The sequence below is a fragment of the Pleuronectes platessa genome, chromosome 21 (genome assembly GCF_947347685.1).
Source record: "Pleuronectes platessa chromosome 21, fPlePla1.1, whole genome shotgun sequence".
In the NCBI taxonomy this organism is placed as follows: domain Eukaryota; kingdom Metazoa; phylum Chordata; class Actinopteri; order Pleuronectiformes; family Pleuronectidae; genus Pleuronectes; species Pleuronectes platessa.
In genome coordinates this window covers 7,933,280-7,949,470 of record NC_070646.1, presented here as the reverse complement: position 1 = coordinate 7,949,470, position 16,191 = coordinate 7,933,280, and the positions used below count along the sequence as shown (strand labels likewise).

The 16,191-nt window shown below is 44.1% G+C and overlaps 1 protein-coding gene across 1 annotated transcript; it reads left to right on the top strand.

Annotated features, from left to right (window-relative positions):
* Nucleotides 1-139: 139 nt before the first annotated feature.
* Nucleotides 140-5,391, top strand: mmp21 (matrix metallopeptidase 21). Its single transcript, XM_053413980.1, has 7 exons — nucleotides 140-489; nucleotides 585-1,506; nucleotides 2,742-2,881; nucleotides 2,969-3,110; nucleotides 3,225-3,482; nucleotides 3,564-3,736; nucleotides 4,700-5,391. Exons 1-7 carry the CDS (start codon nucleotides 337-339, stop codon nucleotides 5,003-5,005), a joined length of 2,094 nt encoding a protein of 697 aa, XP_053269955.1. The 5' UTR covers nucleotides 140-336; the 3' UTR covers nucleotides 5,006-5,391.
* Nucleotides 5,392-16,191: the final 10,800 nt, after the last annotated feature.

The window sequence follows — 16,191 nt, the reverse complement described above, 5'->3', positions numbered from 1 at the left end:
ATGGTGGTTATTCACTGTAAAACACTCAAGTGTGTGTCTGTGTGTGTGTGGCACAGGTCGTGTCTGTCCTAAAACACTCACTTTCATGTCCACATGAAAGCAAAGCGCTTCACGTCTTTCTAACAGTCCATTTAGAAGCAGTGGAGCGTGTATCACACGTCCACACAATCCAGTCAAAAGACAGGTTTACTTTTCACCCCGAGGTGAGACAAGCGGGACATCTCCAGAGAGTGGCACCTTCACGTGGGTGCGGCTACAGTCAGGATTTGCCTTTAAAGCACTCGCTGCTCACTTGCCTTGACTTTTGTTAAATCTCAGGAGTGAACCAACGCCACGATGCTGACTTCTACCCAGCTGATCTTTTTGCTTTTTTGGACGAGCATTAGCTCCGCTGATGCAGAGAAACTTTTCCACAGTCGGGATCATTCTGACGTGCAAACCCTCAGTTCTCACCAAGCCGAGGTCATAACAGACACGTACACAGCAGAGGTAGTTTCTTTCTCTTTTAAACCTTCACATCTGCTTGACTACACGTCTCAAGATACATTACAGGACCCAAATGTGCTCTAACTCCTCTCTTGTAGGTATTTCTCTCCAGGTATGGATTCATGAAGCCAGTGAACTGGGAGGAAATCCAGTTTGAAGAGTCAGACGTGAATTTTAATGACGACCACCTGGATGAACTCCAAGCCACGATACAGGAGGGGTCCTCGGGGCCTCAGTCCAGGGATGATCCTCAGGAGGGCGATGAAGATGACCACAAGAGACCAACTGAGAGCAAAGCCTTTATTTTTGCACTGAAGGAGTTCCAGAAGCTGTCGGGCCTGCCTGTCACAGGCCTGTTCGATGACACCACAAAGCTGGCCATGAACAAACCCAGATGTGGGGTCCCTGACATGGCGGTTGACCTGAACGCCCCGGAAGCAGCTGAGGACGGCAGCACCTCAGATATGGAAATGAGTCCTGGTGATGCTTTTAATGACACAGATAGTAGCAGCACAGAAACTAGTGGCGCCAGTGATGCTTCTTTTGGTTCAGCAAACTCCTCTGAAGACGACTTATTCAATAATAATGACACAGAAAGTGTCCCCTCGGGTATTTCCAGTGACACCAGCATGAATTACACACAGGGATCAAACTTATTCACTGACACCTCTCTCACGAACAGCTCAGATCATGTCATCATAGACTCTCAAGTGGGAAACATCAGTGTGAACACAGGTCAGAGTGAAGCAGTGCGACGCAGGAAACGCCACCTCGCCGCCCTCGTGTCCAAACACAGACGCAGGAGAGATCTGAGCGAGACCGGCTACATGGCCTTTTCCAAGAAGGTGCTGAGGTGGAGGCTCATTGGAGAAGGCTACAGCAGCCAGCTGTCCGTGGAGGAGCAGAGGCACATCTTCAGACTGGCCTTCAGGATGTGGAGCGAGGTGTCACCGCTGGAGTTCGTGGAGGACACGCGCTCCCCACTGGAGGATGTCGACATCAGGCTGGGCTTTGGAACAGGTAGTTCTCAGACAATACGTATGAAACCCAACACAACATATTTTCATATTAGTGATGTTGTTTGATATTTTAATAGTAAAATAAATAACGATATAGTATATATAGTAAAAACAGCTTGTATTAGGAGCGGAATTCAATTGTTTCCACTATACAGCATGCGGACATTATTATATCCAAATGAACGGAAAAGACAATGTACCTTTCTAAACTAATTTCTGTCCTACACAGGAAGGCAGAAATATATATTCATTCTCAACTCAATATGACCTATTTTCATATTAGTGATATATCATTTTAATAGTAAAACTCACTTGTTCACTCAAATATTTGCAGAAACTACACATTTCACTTTTTACATGTGATTATATGCCGATATAGTATATAAATTAAAAACGGTTTTCATGTTAAGAATCACTGTATTGCAGTTGTTCAGTTTTCCATTGAGCTGCAATATGTTTGTTTTCTACAAGAAAACTTTTAAATGACTTTCATCAGAGGAGCTGAATTAAATTAGTAAATTAACAGTATGTGGACATAATTATATCGAAATAGAAAAGACAATGCAACTTTCTAAAAAGCTCTGGCAGAAAATTATATATTCATATATCAAACACAATATGACCTATTTTCATATTAGTGATATATCATTTTAATAGTAAAACTCACTTGTTCAATCAAATATTTGCAGAAACTACACATTTCACTTTTTACATGTGATTATATGCCGATATAGTATATAAATTAAAACCAGTTTTCATGTTAAGAATCACTGTATTGCAGTTCTTCAGTTTTCCATTGAGCTGCAATATGTTTGCTTTCTACAAGAAAACTTTTAAATGACTTTCATCAGAGGAGCTGAATTAAATTAGTAAATTAACAGTATGTGGAGATAATTATATCAAAATAGAAAAGACAATGCAACTTTCTAAAAAGCTCTGGCAGAAATTTATATATTCATATATCAAACTCAATATGACCTATTTTCATGGAGATGATAAATTCCTTTTTTTTTTTATTTGAATGCTTGAAAGGCAACCACATGATTAGAGTTGAATAGTAAAACTTCTGCACTCAATATTTTAAGAGGGTTAGGGTTAGTCTGACATTTCTACATTATTTTAAATCTGAGAAATGTAGAAAATGCACATTTCCACTTAACTGCATGTGGACATTATTTTTATTCCAACAAACACAGGAGACAGTGCATCTTTATTTAAATCCCCTGTCCCACACAGGAAGGCATCTCGGCTGCAATCAGAGGTTTGATGGCACAGGTCAAGAATTTGCCCACGCCTGGTTCCTGGGTGATATACACTTTGATGACGATGAGCACTTCACTGGTCCCAACGCCGGCAGTGGGATCAGCCTTCTCAAAGTAAGTGTACCTCAACCAAAAGCAGAGGAATCACCACTAATGTGAAGTACAGGTGCAGCTTTGCTTTAATATTCCAACCTGTGGCAGGTGGCAGTTCATGAGATCGGCCACGTCTTAGGTCTCCCCCACATTTACAGAACTGGATCTATAATGCAGCCCAGCTATCTGCCACACGAGGCCGGCTTCGAGATGGACTGGACGGACAGGAAGGCCATACAGCACCTCTATGGTACGTGGCTGCAGCACCATCTAGTGTCTACACTCACACACACACGTTCAGAGATCAATAAGGTTCAGTTCCATTTACTCAAACTGACACCCAGACCCACTTCTCCCTCCCCAGGCGCCTGTAGAGGTCGGTTCAACACAGTGTTCGATTGGATCAGGAAGGAGAAGACGCCCTACGGGGAGGTGGCCATACGCTTTAACACCTACTTCATGAGAGATGGCTGGTACTGGCTGTATGAGAACAGAACCAACCGGACCCGCTATGGAGACCCAGTGGCTCTGCAGGCCGGCTGGCGAGGCATTCCCGTGGACGGCATAGATGCTTGTGTGCATGTGTGGTCCAGGAGAAGAGATGATGTTTACTTCTTTAAAGGTACAGTTATCACACTTATCAGGAGGGTGGCCCTTTTCTTTAAAGAGAATACTGAGGGAGGGTTGTTCTTGTTTTGAGCAGGTACTCGGTTCTGGAGGTACGACAGTGAGAACGACAAGGTGTTCAGACAGGACCCGGAAGGTCATCGCTATCCAAGGTTAATCTCTGAAGGTTTCCCCGGGGTGTCTGGTCCCATTGACTCAGCCTTTTACGACAGGAGAGACTCCCACATCTACTTCTTCAAAAACACACTGGTAGGAACCCAAACCCTATCTCCTCTGTGACAAATGGCAAAGTACAATGGGAGCAGGTGATTGTTAGATTAGCTGGCTCAGAATCAGAAACAGTAGATTTGGGGATGGTGTGAGAGAGAAGCCCAGTGCGCTGACCGCTGGAGTTCATTCACGACTCAAGTAGGCGACTACCAGTCAAACACACTCAGGCAGTACAAAATGCATTTTAAATATTTGTAATTTGTTTAATTGCAATTTTGTCAAAGAATTTCATATTACACCAGATACGTAGGCTGGAGTATTAGGGCCATATTGAAGAAAAATTATTCTGAGAATTACGTCATATATAAAGTCATATTATTACAACTTTGTTCCAGTAAATGTAAACTTTTTTCTCATTAAATTACGCCTTTGTGATTTATTGTCAGAAAAATGTCAACTTTTGATATTAAAATGAATACTATGACTTTATTCAGTAATATTACAACGTCGTCAATCATTTTCTGAAGTCACACAATTAAACTTGAGGTCTATTATTACCGCATGGGGCTACTGTTTGGTTTCTGGATACAGTAATGAATGATTTAATACTGTAATGAAGCTGCCATGTAACATCTGTTCCGTGCCCTGTATGTAACAGAAATGAGGAGTCAGCAGGCTACATATGTGATGCACAGAGGGCATTATACATGTTCCCTGGTAGGGAGTCTCCATGGGGGGTGGGGAGCAAGCGCATGTTTTTGCCCTGGGGCTCCTTAGAGATTTTGATCTGTCTCTGGTTTAAGTCCATCCCAAACACTTGTTCTTTATATGACTTGTACTCTAACAAAACTGGTTTGTAGAACAGACATTTACAATAATTTAAAGCCCAAGCTCATTTATTGTTCCTCCGCCGGCGAACAAACTTGTCACGCTTCCCCTGTGATTTGTTTTCATGTAATTAAATCACTGAATAAGATGGTGAACAATTATCTGTTCAAACAGGTGTACGCGTTCGGCGTGGAAGCCAACAGCTTGGCACGAGGCTTCCCCAGGAACATCAGAGAAGTTTTCCCCGCAGTGGTGAGCGGAGACCATCCAGATGGCAACATCGACGCTGCCTACTTCTCCTATACCCACAATGCCGTGTTCCTGCTGAAGGGCTCGCAGTTCTGGCAGGTGGTGGGCAGCCGCCATCGCTGGCGCCAGCCCTCTCTGCCCCGGAACGGCCTGCTGCCACACAAGGAGGTGGATCGCCACTGGTTCGACATCTGCAACGTTCATCCCACTGCACTCAAACTAACCCGCTGAGGGTGGAGATGCACTAAGGCCTGATGGTGTACCTGATCATCTATGTTTCCATGTTGTCATTTGTGTAGACATCTTTTATTTACTACTTCCTTTCGACATATTTATTGTATAAAAGACAAAAACAAGTATTTTGTTGGCTGATTAAGGGTTTGTTATTAATATTTTAAGAGCTGCTCTGTCCCTCTGTTACTGCTGCCAAATGCATCCTAGCATGAATTTGTGTTTTTATTGACTATAGTAGGTTATATGTATAGGGTTGGGTAAAGAAAACTAATCCCTATCCTCTGGAACACTGAGAGATGCACTGACGGGGGACGGCCACATCAAAAACTCACAACTGGGTTTATTGCTTTTATTTGTGTTATTGCCTGGTCTTGCCTTTGTTATTTATGAGTAAATTAAAAGTTTTACTATTAATAATTGATATATCACTAATATGAAAATAGGTCATATTGAGTTTGGGTATATGAATATATATTTCTGCCTTCCTGTGTAGGACAGAAATTAGTTTAGAAAGGTACATTGTCTTTTCCGTTCATTTGGATATAATAATGTCCGCATGCTGTATAGTAAAAAAAACAAGTTGGATGTCAAATGTGTTATAAATGAACCTGAGTCACAATAGAATAGAATTATAATAGTTTAGACATGATCCACTCTAGGTTCACATCCATTTTGTCAAGGCCACAAGGTCAGACGTTCTGCATGATGACCTGAAGAGACTTATTCTCTTACAAAAATATCTGGCATCTTACACAAGTAATAAAAAGAACAAAACTACCAGTTAACTCAGCTTGAGTCAACAAAGCTCAGTTCATCGTAAAGCAATAAAAATGGCTTCACATCGCATGCACTTATATAGACCCAGATCGTACCATTCTTGCTAGTCACACCTCTCCTGGAAACATGCTGGTGAAAGTCATCTATTAGAACCAACTTTAAAAAAGCAAAGTCATTTGTTACCGTGTAAACTCACATTTAGCAGATTGACTGAAAGCCTATGTACAAATTATGGCAAATAATAATGATTAAACTTAGCACTGCTCCCCTCAAACATGGTTGCTCCCAGTGACACCCCTGCTGATGTCACCAAAGGTATAAATACAGGAAGTGTTAGAGCCATTTCCTGGTTTGTTCCAGCAATTCGTGGTGGGAAAGGTGAGTACCAGAGAAATAGTAAGTTCTCATGTCAAACTCATTGGATCTATATCTTTTGGAGAAACGTGCATAACAGTGTCTCATGTATAACAATGGAAATGTAGTCAGAAGACAGAGTGGTTTCTGGGTAAACGTACGAATTGAAAACATATGGTCTTTTGACATAATGGTTTAGAAAAATAAATGCCACATATTGATGTATAATGCAGATATTCAGTCATCCAGATTCTTTGGCGTGTTTCTTATTTGTGCAAAATGTCACTTATTTCCAGATCCACTTGTTGAAAACAACAGTCAGCACCTAATCAATAAAACCGTGAGGTGTTGAAAAACAGTTATCTGGTCCTCGATGTTTCTGGATCCCTTCTTGTTATGAAAGGTTGTGTTAAGGATTTACACACGATCAATCAAGGAAGAGCTAGAAATTTAGATTGAAGCAAAATGATTTGAAATAAGGGGGCCTCGTCTCATTGCTTAATGCCGTTTCATTTTATACTAATCATGTGAGCAGCGCGCAGAGAAACCCACATCGATTCTGTAATCAATACGTTACTTGAACACTCTTATTAACGCGGCTCATCTGCGGAGATCGGGGTCCTGGGGGGCCTCGGATAACTAGCGCTGCGCTCCAGGCGCTCCACAGGCCATATTAATAAATTGAAGAAGAAATCAATTACAAGCAAAGGAAAGAAAATGTGAGTGGAGCTGCGGAGATGGATGTCATGAGCTGATGGGTTTTCTCGCGCGTTTCACAAAATGAGCCTCTCTCTCTCTCTGTGGAGGAATCATCAGCATACAAATAGACATCCACGTTCATATTTTTTCACTGCTGAAGACGGGTGATTGTTTCTCTCGAGGAAGTATCTTTCAGATTCCTCCTCTTTTTCACGGTATTTCGAGGGTTTGATTGAATAAGGGCTTTGTCTCTGGCTTCACAGTTCAGGAAATACCTTATTAGAATTTAGAGATGTACTGTTATATTGACAGGGATCCCATCACTCCAAGACAACTATGAAACATTTAGTTATTACTGCCTCCAAGGAGGTTTTGGTTTCATCTGCGTTTGTTTGTTAGTTAGCAGCATTACACAAACACTCCTGGTTTAATTAATATGAATCTTGATGGAAGGATGTGGAATTGGTCAGGGAAGAATCCATTGAATTTTGGTTTGGTTTTCACTTGTGAGATCGGCTGTTTTTTTATGTTTTCACCAGGGAATTTGAATTCTGTGTCTTCTACCTGTGTGGCGCCACTTCTTAATGCTGACATATTTGTATATTTTTCAGTTTAGCATCTGTAGTGTGTTAGAAACATCATCAACCCAAGGACTCATTGTGGAACTCCGTACTCTCACATTGATTCGGACATTGCCCAGAGTTTTTAGTAGGAAACCATTTGCATTCTCACAAGCAGTCCCTCTGGAGAATGTCAGGAGATTATCCGAAGTCAGTTCAGGTCTTAAAGGAGCTTTGTTGCTGGATTGATTGAATGTAAGTGGACTGCTGGGCAGAGGTATGCATTAGAATCCACTAAATCATATGCTTGTTGCTGTGGCGTGGTTGACACTGATAGACTAATCCTGTGCAGAAGATAATGCAGTGCAGTGGAGGGTCTTGATCTGTTTGTTTCTCTCATTATGAAGCCCCATACATCTCCTGCAAACCCCCGGAGTTCTGCTGCACACGGAGGCAAGGGAGTCCCCGGCTGTTCCGCAACCGCACAGCTCAATGATCTGTGCTTCTGCTGCCTTAGCTCCCTTCCCCTCCACACCGCGGGCCTCTTTGGATGCGACGAGGATAAATGAGATCAGTCATGCTGATGGAGCCTGAGCTGCAGCGAACCCCAGAGAGATGCAGGAAAAGCTGCGTCGCGGCAAAGGAATCCACGTGGGAGGCTCCTTCGCAAACAAGGGAGTGGGACAAAGCTCCTGCAGCACAAATACAACAAAAACTCTGACATGATGTGTGTGGATAACGTGTCTTATAGTAAATCTCTTTTGCGTGTGTCGTGGGATTAGTTCAACAAACTGGTCAGGGCCGGCCATGGCAATGTTGGCGCCCTAGCAGGATTTCAAATTGGCACCCCCCAACATACACTCGCAAACTGTCAGAGCAGTTGTGTTGCAGGCCATACCTGCAACACAACTGCTCTCGGTCTCATATACAGATGGCAAGAGAAAGCAGAGACGCAGACTCAGCAACTACATCCGAGATCCGATGCACCTTATTATTATCTGAGGGATTTTTTACACACTGTCTGATAAACATTCCGACAGTAAAGGCAAGGGGTAGTGATGGACAAGGTTTTCTTTAACAAGTTAAGTCTTTCATTAAAACTATGAAATGAACTGAACTATGAACTAGTTCAGAATTTAAATGGTGAACTATGAACGTGAACTATTCATGTTTACTTGTATGAACTGAACTTTGAACTTGTTCATGAGAGGTGTGAACTTGCACAACACTGTTGGCAGCATATTTTCCCAATGAGCTGGTGTTTAACAGTCTATTGATTAAAGTGGGATATGCCGATCATTTAAAGAGTAGCATTTCAATCCAGTAGCTAATTACACCCTCTTAAACTCTTCTTAGTTCTTCAAAATTACACGTTCAAAGTGTTTGTCATGAAAGGATTCCCTGTCATGGCCTTGAAATGGCTTAACTGTAACTTGCATCTATATGTTGCAGCATCCCTGTAAAATCCTTCATAGATCAAACTCTGCTTCTTCTTTTTCTCTGGTTGTTCCAGCACCAATCAATAACGACGTCTAAAGCAGGATTCCTTCAACCACACAGATCAACATAAGATAGATTATTTACCTTTGATAACTAAGAAGTAAATAAAAGCGTATGCTGTGGATAGTATTTAAACATTATTCTCATCAAATCAAAATGAAAAATGAGTAAAAGACTATATTACAGCTCTACGTTCTCCATATAAACACATGTCAGCACTGTGTCTCCATCTGTTCTCACTGTGAGGTCTTGTGCACCTGCAGTAAATCTAAATGCTGATCCAGGAACAAATGGTTTAAATCACCTCTCGTGCTTCTGAAGAAAGGGCCAGTAGGGGGCAATCTCAACACACAATATGTTCTTGTGGACTCTGACTCACAATTATCAGTCTCTATTGCACATTTTTTATCAAGGTTTTTTTGTTGGTTTTAAGTTTACTTTCCTATATTCTCCATAAATAGATTTTATTACAACCACAAAACAACAAATATGCATGTTAATGTGTGTTCAACTTTTCAAATTTAGGTTTACAAACTATGAATCCAATTCAATGGTATTGGTATTGGGTGTCAGGTGCATTTTGAGACCATGTGTGTACCTGTTGAGGGAGCCTACTAGGGAAAGGCTGGTGTGTGTGTGTGTGTGTTTCTTCTTTGAAATGACAGGTTATGGAAATACCTGGGTACACACACACACACACTCTTACATATTACATCCCGCTATTGAAAGGGAATTTGCAGCTGCTGCCAAAGATTCCACAGCCAGAGCGCGGATCAGCATTTATTTGGCAGTAATAAGCGCGGAATTCCAACTTCCCTGAAAAGCGGATTTTGAGTTGAAAGTTGTTCTACTCATTAACTCTGAGTGGCAACGTTAACGAGGCTTGTTGTTGGCTTGTTTACAGTGCATCACGTAAAAAGCAGTCTCTCCCCTCACTCAGAGGTACACACACACTGACACACACACACGTGTAAATGCACACACGCATGCAGATGTTCCCCCACATGTGTGCCTGCCCCCCCCCCCCCCCACACACCCACCCTTCCAGATGAAGAAGTTTGGATTAAAAGAGAAAACCACTGACTGATGCCTTCACAACCGCCTCTCAATGTCACGTTCAAATCAATATTTCAAAAGCTTTATCATCAAATAGTTTCCAGCACAGGAGCCACTCGCTAAGGATCTTTTAATGTAGAGAGAGGTAAATAGGATTTGGAATTGGCCAACCCCGAGCTTTCATGCACTCATTATCCCGTGAAGAAGAAGAGGCTCTCTTTGTGTGACGGAAAACTGTGTAAGTCTGCAGTAAGAGCATTTTTTTCCTTTTTGAGAACAGAACAAGAATCTTTGACTTTATATCCCTCCTCGGTTACACATGTAAGCAGGCGTCTCGATGCCAAATGGAAATGGTACAGTAATTACATGTCTCCTCTGGAGAATAGTCCATTTATCAAACAGACTAATTTGAATGAGGAATCCAAGTCATGCAAGTGTAATTAAGCATTGTGTAGCCTCATGCATAATGCAGCATTTAGGTATTGACTAAATACCTGGTAAACAAATAGGGTGGGTGTGGAAGGGGATATGTTTGTCATACCAGGAGCAATCCGCCCAGTAAACACAGTCGGCCCGTGTGTGTGGAAAAGGAATCCCATCTCCCACCCGCCACGAGCTGAACCTTGACCTTTGGCCGAGGAGGGGTTTCAGAGACAAAACAAAAAGAGGGCGGGGGTCTTTCTGGTCATGTCAGTGTGAGTGGCAGCTGCAGGTCACGGGTGGGGGGGGTCGAGGCTGTCCCACGCATGGCCACACAGAAGTGACCGCCCGGCTGCCACCGCAGTTTCGAGCCTGGGAAAGTGACAGGAGGTGTACGGGCCACGGCAGGCTACGTCAAAGGGGGGGGGGTATCACAAGAACAGAGAAGTATCTTCAAGTGTCGAACCTGTTTTGTTTATTTGACCTCCATTTTAAAAATTCGGCTCACCCAAATTACAGAAAAAAGAATAAACATGTTCTAAACAACTGACTCGAGCTGCTCTCAGATCTCAGCCAAATGAAACCACAACTATCTGCCAGGCTTAACAACACTTAGAGTCTTGAGGAAAATTAGTTTTTTGTATTCTGATTTCAGCGAAGCGGCCATTTATTTATTCTGAGAGAAGACATGGACTCCTGTTGTCACCGTGAGCCTTTTGATAAAAATCATCCAGCAGCTGGAGAAGAGCTTTTTTTATTCATTTGTGTCTTTGTGTTTTGCACTGATCACAAATCCGCACACGCACTCACTCCCACAAAATATGGCACAGTGCTGTAACCACCTGTCAACCGAACTGTCTTTTATTCTGAAACACACCTGCTCATCGCACCACATTCAGAGGCACAAGAACGAGGAATTTGTCAAGTGGCTGAGCACCAGGGGTTTGTCTCTACCTCCTCGTCCCCCCCCCCCCCCCCCCCATCATCGGCTGACCCTCTCCTCTCCCTCCACCTCCTCCTCCGTCCCTCTCCTGCCGCTGTCCCCACGTCCCACCCTGATTATATCCCTACCTCGCCACTCCTCCTCCTCCAACCTCCTTCCCTCTTCCCCCTTTTTTCACCAGAGGAACAGATGGGGTTGAACCCGAGGGGGTGGAGAGTGTGTGTGGTGGGGGTCTTATACTTAGCGGGGGGGAAGGGAGTCACACTTTGTGTCACATGCCAGAGTGTGTGTGTGTGCGCGTGTGAGTCCAGCTTTTACTTCCAACCTTATTGTGGATCTTTCTTTGCACATGTCCAAAAATACCTCAATCAAATTCAAATTGCTCTTACATTTTGAGAAATTTCCCAGAATTGATTATTGATTGATTATTGAAAATTTGATCTTGGTTGCCTAAGCCACAAAAACCCATTCAGTCTCATACACAATACTGCAGCCAGGCTCTGGAAATAATGTGAGTGATTGCACAACTTCCATTTGAACCTCTTTTCTTTGGCTCCCAAAATATATTTCACATTGTATTTTTTCCATGCACCCAATGTTCGCTCACTCCATTATACATTTGTGAGCTTTTGTGGCCACATGCACTCAACCTTAGCTCCTGCAGCAATGCTTCACCAGCAGCTCCCCAGTCTACATCTAAAATATTATCCTGGTTTATTCAAGACAACTGCGGAGACACTGTCAAAACTAAGAAAAGGGAAAAAGAAAGACTTTTGAGTATGAAAGAGCTTAGTTTTGGTTTTATTTAAAAAAAAAATGGCTGTGTTTATGATGTGGGTGAATGAGACTGTTCTCTACAGAAACACGAAAGGATTCATTGTTTCAGGAAATGGCTAGAAACGTCATTTCAAAATTCAAGAAACGATGACCTCTACTGGCGGCAGTAGTTATGACTTTTGTCCAATTGTAACGAAAGAGGAAGTCTGACAACGGTAACGGTTTGTGGAAGTTTGCCACTAAAGTTTTGTTTTCCTTTTCCCCTCTGACATGCAACATATGTTTCTTTTAACCATGACCACTATGATCCCCTTTGAAGTGGTTGTTATTGTAACCGACACAGCAGTGATCCCGTAACCTGAGTTGAGTTGTAACTTAAACTCAAACTAACATGTTTCCTTAACCCTGACTGAGTCTCAATGTAATCAAACCTCCACATTATAAAACAGATTTATATTTCCAGCAGCGGTTTGTTGTGTCGGGCCTCAGATCAGGAAATGCTAATGTTTTACAACCTGTCGGATCATGTGACCGCTCCTCGGACTCGAGGTTGGGAATGGTCCCAGATCAGCGGCACAGTTCGAGGGCTCTCTCTGATTCGCCTGCACGAGCTCACCACCCTTTACGAGCCCCCCCCCCCCCCCCCCCCAGCCCACACAGAGAATAGGCCACCCTTTCACACTCGCTCTGGACACAGTGAATGACGGCCGACCTCAACCGGAGAATTCTCCTCCGAGGCAGCATTCAAAAATTCTGACAGGTTTGCTCCGCGGTAAAAATATCACGTAACACCTTCTCATGACAAATCCGTGCTTCACATCCATTTCTTTATTCGTCCCTAAGTGAGCAGTCGCACCTTGAACTAAAACTGTATTTTTCCATCCTCTCTATGCGTAGTGCAGACACACATGTAGTTTTACTAAACACACTGTACACATTACAGTTTCCTGTGCTCATGAAAGATGCATTTCCATTCAACGCAAACAGCGGGGTGGTTGTTTTCGCGGCACCGCAGCTGAAAGCTATTTGAAAATAGATCTCCGACTTGTTCTTCTCCAAACAGCTGCCATTATTCATGAATGTCAGCCGAGGAATGCATTTCATATGTCAGTGTCAGGGAGATTATATTACGTTACAAACTCTGGCTGCTGCTGGTAACATTTTTTAATATACCAAACAGTGTATCAGCTAAATAAATATTGCATGCGCTTCACCTTGAAGGATGTGGTGTGTATTCCAACCTATGCTCCGGGAAGTGTCAGCCATGAGAGAATTATTTCTGCGGAGGTGAAGATCTCTCTTCCTCCTTAATGTTCATGCATTTCGATTTTGGAATACTCAATAGGCAGGATTCTTGCTGGGAGCCGGAGCCCAGCGCTTTGGTTCCCCGCTCATGTAGGTCACACCTTATTATGGCAAATTTAAAAGTTCTTGCCACGACTCTCTGTTTGGAAAATGAGAAGGAGGTCCCCTGGGTGCGTGTGTGTCACGGATTTAAACGGTACCGTTTCACCTCCTTTCTGGAGCGTTTTGTTTGATCTAAATGAGAATTCGGGGGAAAGTGGAGCAGCCGGAGAAGGAGCGCTGAAAAATCGAGAGTGACGTTGCCACCTCGCAGCCCTGAAATTGTGCGGAGCAGTCGTGCCAGCCTCTTTGTTCGGAGATTAATGTTGCGTCAGTCACATTCTTTGTACGAGGGACACTAGCCAAACTGCATGGTGAAATCTAGCTACATCAAAAAAACATCCATTCTGATGCGGAGGAAAAAACAGGAGAGCCGCATTCGGAGAGAATCATAAATTTATCTGACATGCATGGGCTCCCGCTGTTCTGAGCTCTTGATATTCTGCCAGTCAAGGCTTGCCATTCGTGGCATCATCAACCTCTGTGCTTTAACTTTGTGTGTAGGTGGAACATTGCTGGGCTGTTTTGCGCGGCTGTACACAAGCACCACCGAATTAGGAGGCCTCTCTCTTTTTTTTCTTTCTGCAGGCTTTGCTCAGGGGCATGACACATTTCTGAGGGGCTTTGGATCCCCTGGCCTGATAATTCCTTCAATTATTCAATGGTTGGCTGACACATGAAGTGGGGCCATGAATAAAGCAAATCTGTGGGCATACGAGCTCCGTCAATACAAACACAGTATAAGTCCTTGTTTCCTTCGCTTGGCCGTGAAGATGCACAGCGCCGCTCTGGGGCTTGCTACCTGCACAGGAGGGGGGGGGGGGGAGAGGGAGGCCACACTGAGTCTTGTAGGAGCAAGCTTATTGCTGCTTGTAAGGTCAGCTCTGGGGCCTTTCTTTCACTTCCTGCTTGGGCCTTTGTGACATTATTTCAGTGTTTGCTCACGATGATTCTGTTGTACCCCCCCCCCCCCCCCCCCAGATCTTCGCAACCTGAGACACCCTCGTCCCTCTCTGACTTAGTGCAGTCAAGTGTAGGACAAAAGCCTATGAGGTGGGGGGGGGGGGGGGGGCGCCGTGCTCCGCCCTAATGAAGTTGTAGGTCTTGTTTCTCGCTGCGCTCTGTTGGAGAAACAAAGCTAATCACAGAGAGAGCCGGCCCCAGACTGCTACTAACAGAGGGACCAGGTGCTTGTTCTTTTTTCCTTCTCCTTCCTCCTCTTCTTTTCCCTTTTATTTTTTTTTTTGTTGGCCCGGCACCTGCCTTTTAACCATCTGCACCTGCTGTCTGTAATAAGACGAGGGTGCAGCACTCGCAGCTCTCCCCGGATTCACCGATTTGTGAACGGTGCCTCAGAGACACGCGGCGCGCACACAACTCTTATCTCCTCCCGAGTCTCCATCAATCCTTCAGAGAGGTTGGAGAAGAACTTATCGCTGACCCTCTTTGTCGGCCTAGCGAGACCCCGGACGAGGAGGTGTGTCACAGCAGAGGGGCATTCTGTTCTGCGTCTGCCATGCACACTGAGATTAAACCGCCGCCGCGTGCAGCCTAAACTGTCAGACAGCTTCAGGGTCGGGGTTGCATTATATTTGCGAGGACCCCGGCTCCTTCAGCTCCTGCCGTCGCCCATTGTTGCATGATTTTAATCTCCTCGGCAACAGACCCCTGATGTATTCGGTTCACGGGAAGGTCAAGGACGAAGCCAAAAGCCCCGCCCTCTCTCTAAGCTTATGAGGAAGGGGGGGCGAAGCTGTCGATAACTTGGAGCTACCACACCCACTCCTCCGGGCAAAGTGAAGGATGATATTTTTATTTCACTGTGGGGATCATTGAGTGTTAATAAAGATGGACTAAGTGTAGCCCTGGTGGCTGGCTGCAGTATAGGCCACAAATCCTGCCTCCACCTTGTTAGTAGATCAAACATGGACAAAACCCCAAAATCCAAAATACACGTCAAATCAAATTCTCTCAAAGGTTTTAATGAGTTATTTGATTTGATAAAAAACACGGCGAATCTTCTCGATTGACACCTGAGACTGGCTTGTGATTGGTCGAGCTTGTGCATCGATGGGACGGTGGCTTCAGGGTTCTATGGACTGAGTCTAGCATCTGGTCTTTATTTTACCATCTGTGGCAGGGATCTGGTGGCATCAGTATAAGCGTCCTTGATTTAACAATCTCTGCATTGAACCATTAATACAAAACTCAAAACCCAAAAGTCCTCTTGGCTGAATTTTGTTTTGGGCAAAACGTTGACCTTTAAAATCCAAACTCTTCAAATATGAATAAAAAATCCAGATCCACTGGGAATTAACGATATAGTGTCTTCTGCCGAATACAACTGAAGATGAAACAACCGGCTCTACACTCTCTCACTCCGCCGCCGTGGCTTTGATGTGGAAGACAGAGAATCGGTGCACCTGTGGGCAGCATGAGAGGGGATGGCGGGGGGGGGGGGGGGGGGGGGGGGTTGTCGTGAGCGACTTACTTGAGCGTCCACCTTATCCTGCGACTGTCGCTGCCAGACTCTGCTCTCCCAGATAAACAAACGCTGGACAATTTTCTCTTTGTTAAACCTGCGTCGCCCGCTGCATAATAATGAAGGCCGGTGCTGCCAGCGCTTGTGTCCAGCCAGTAATAATCCTCCTGTCTGCGAGGACAATGAGGAAAGAATGTAATGTATTCAAGAC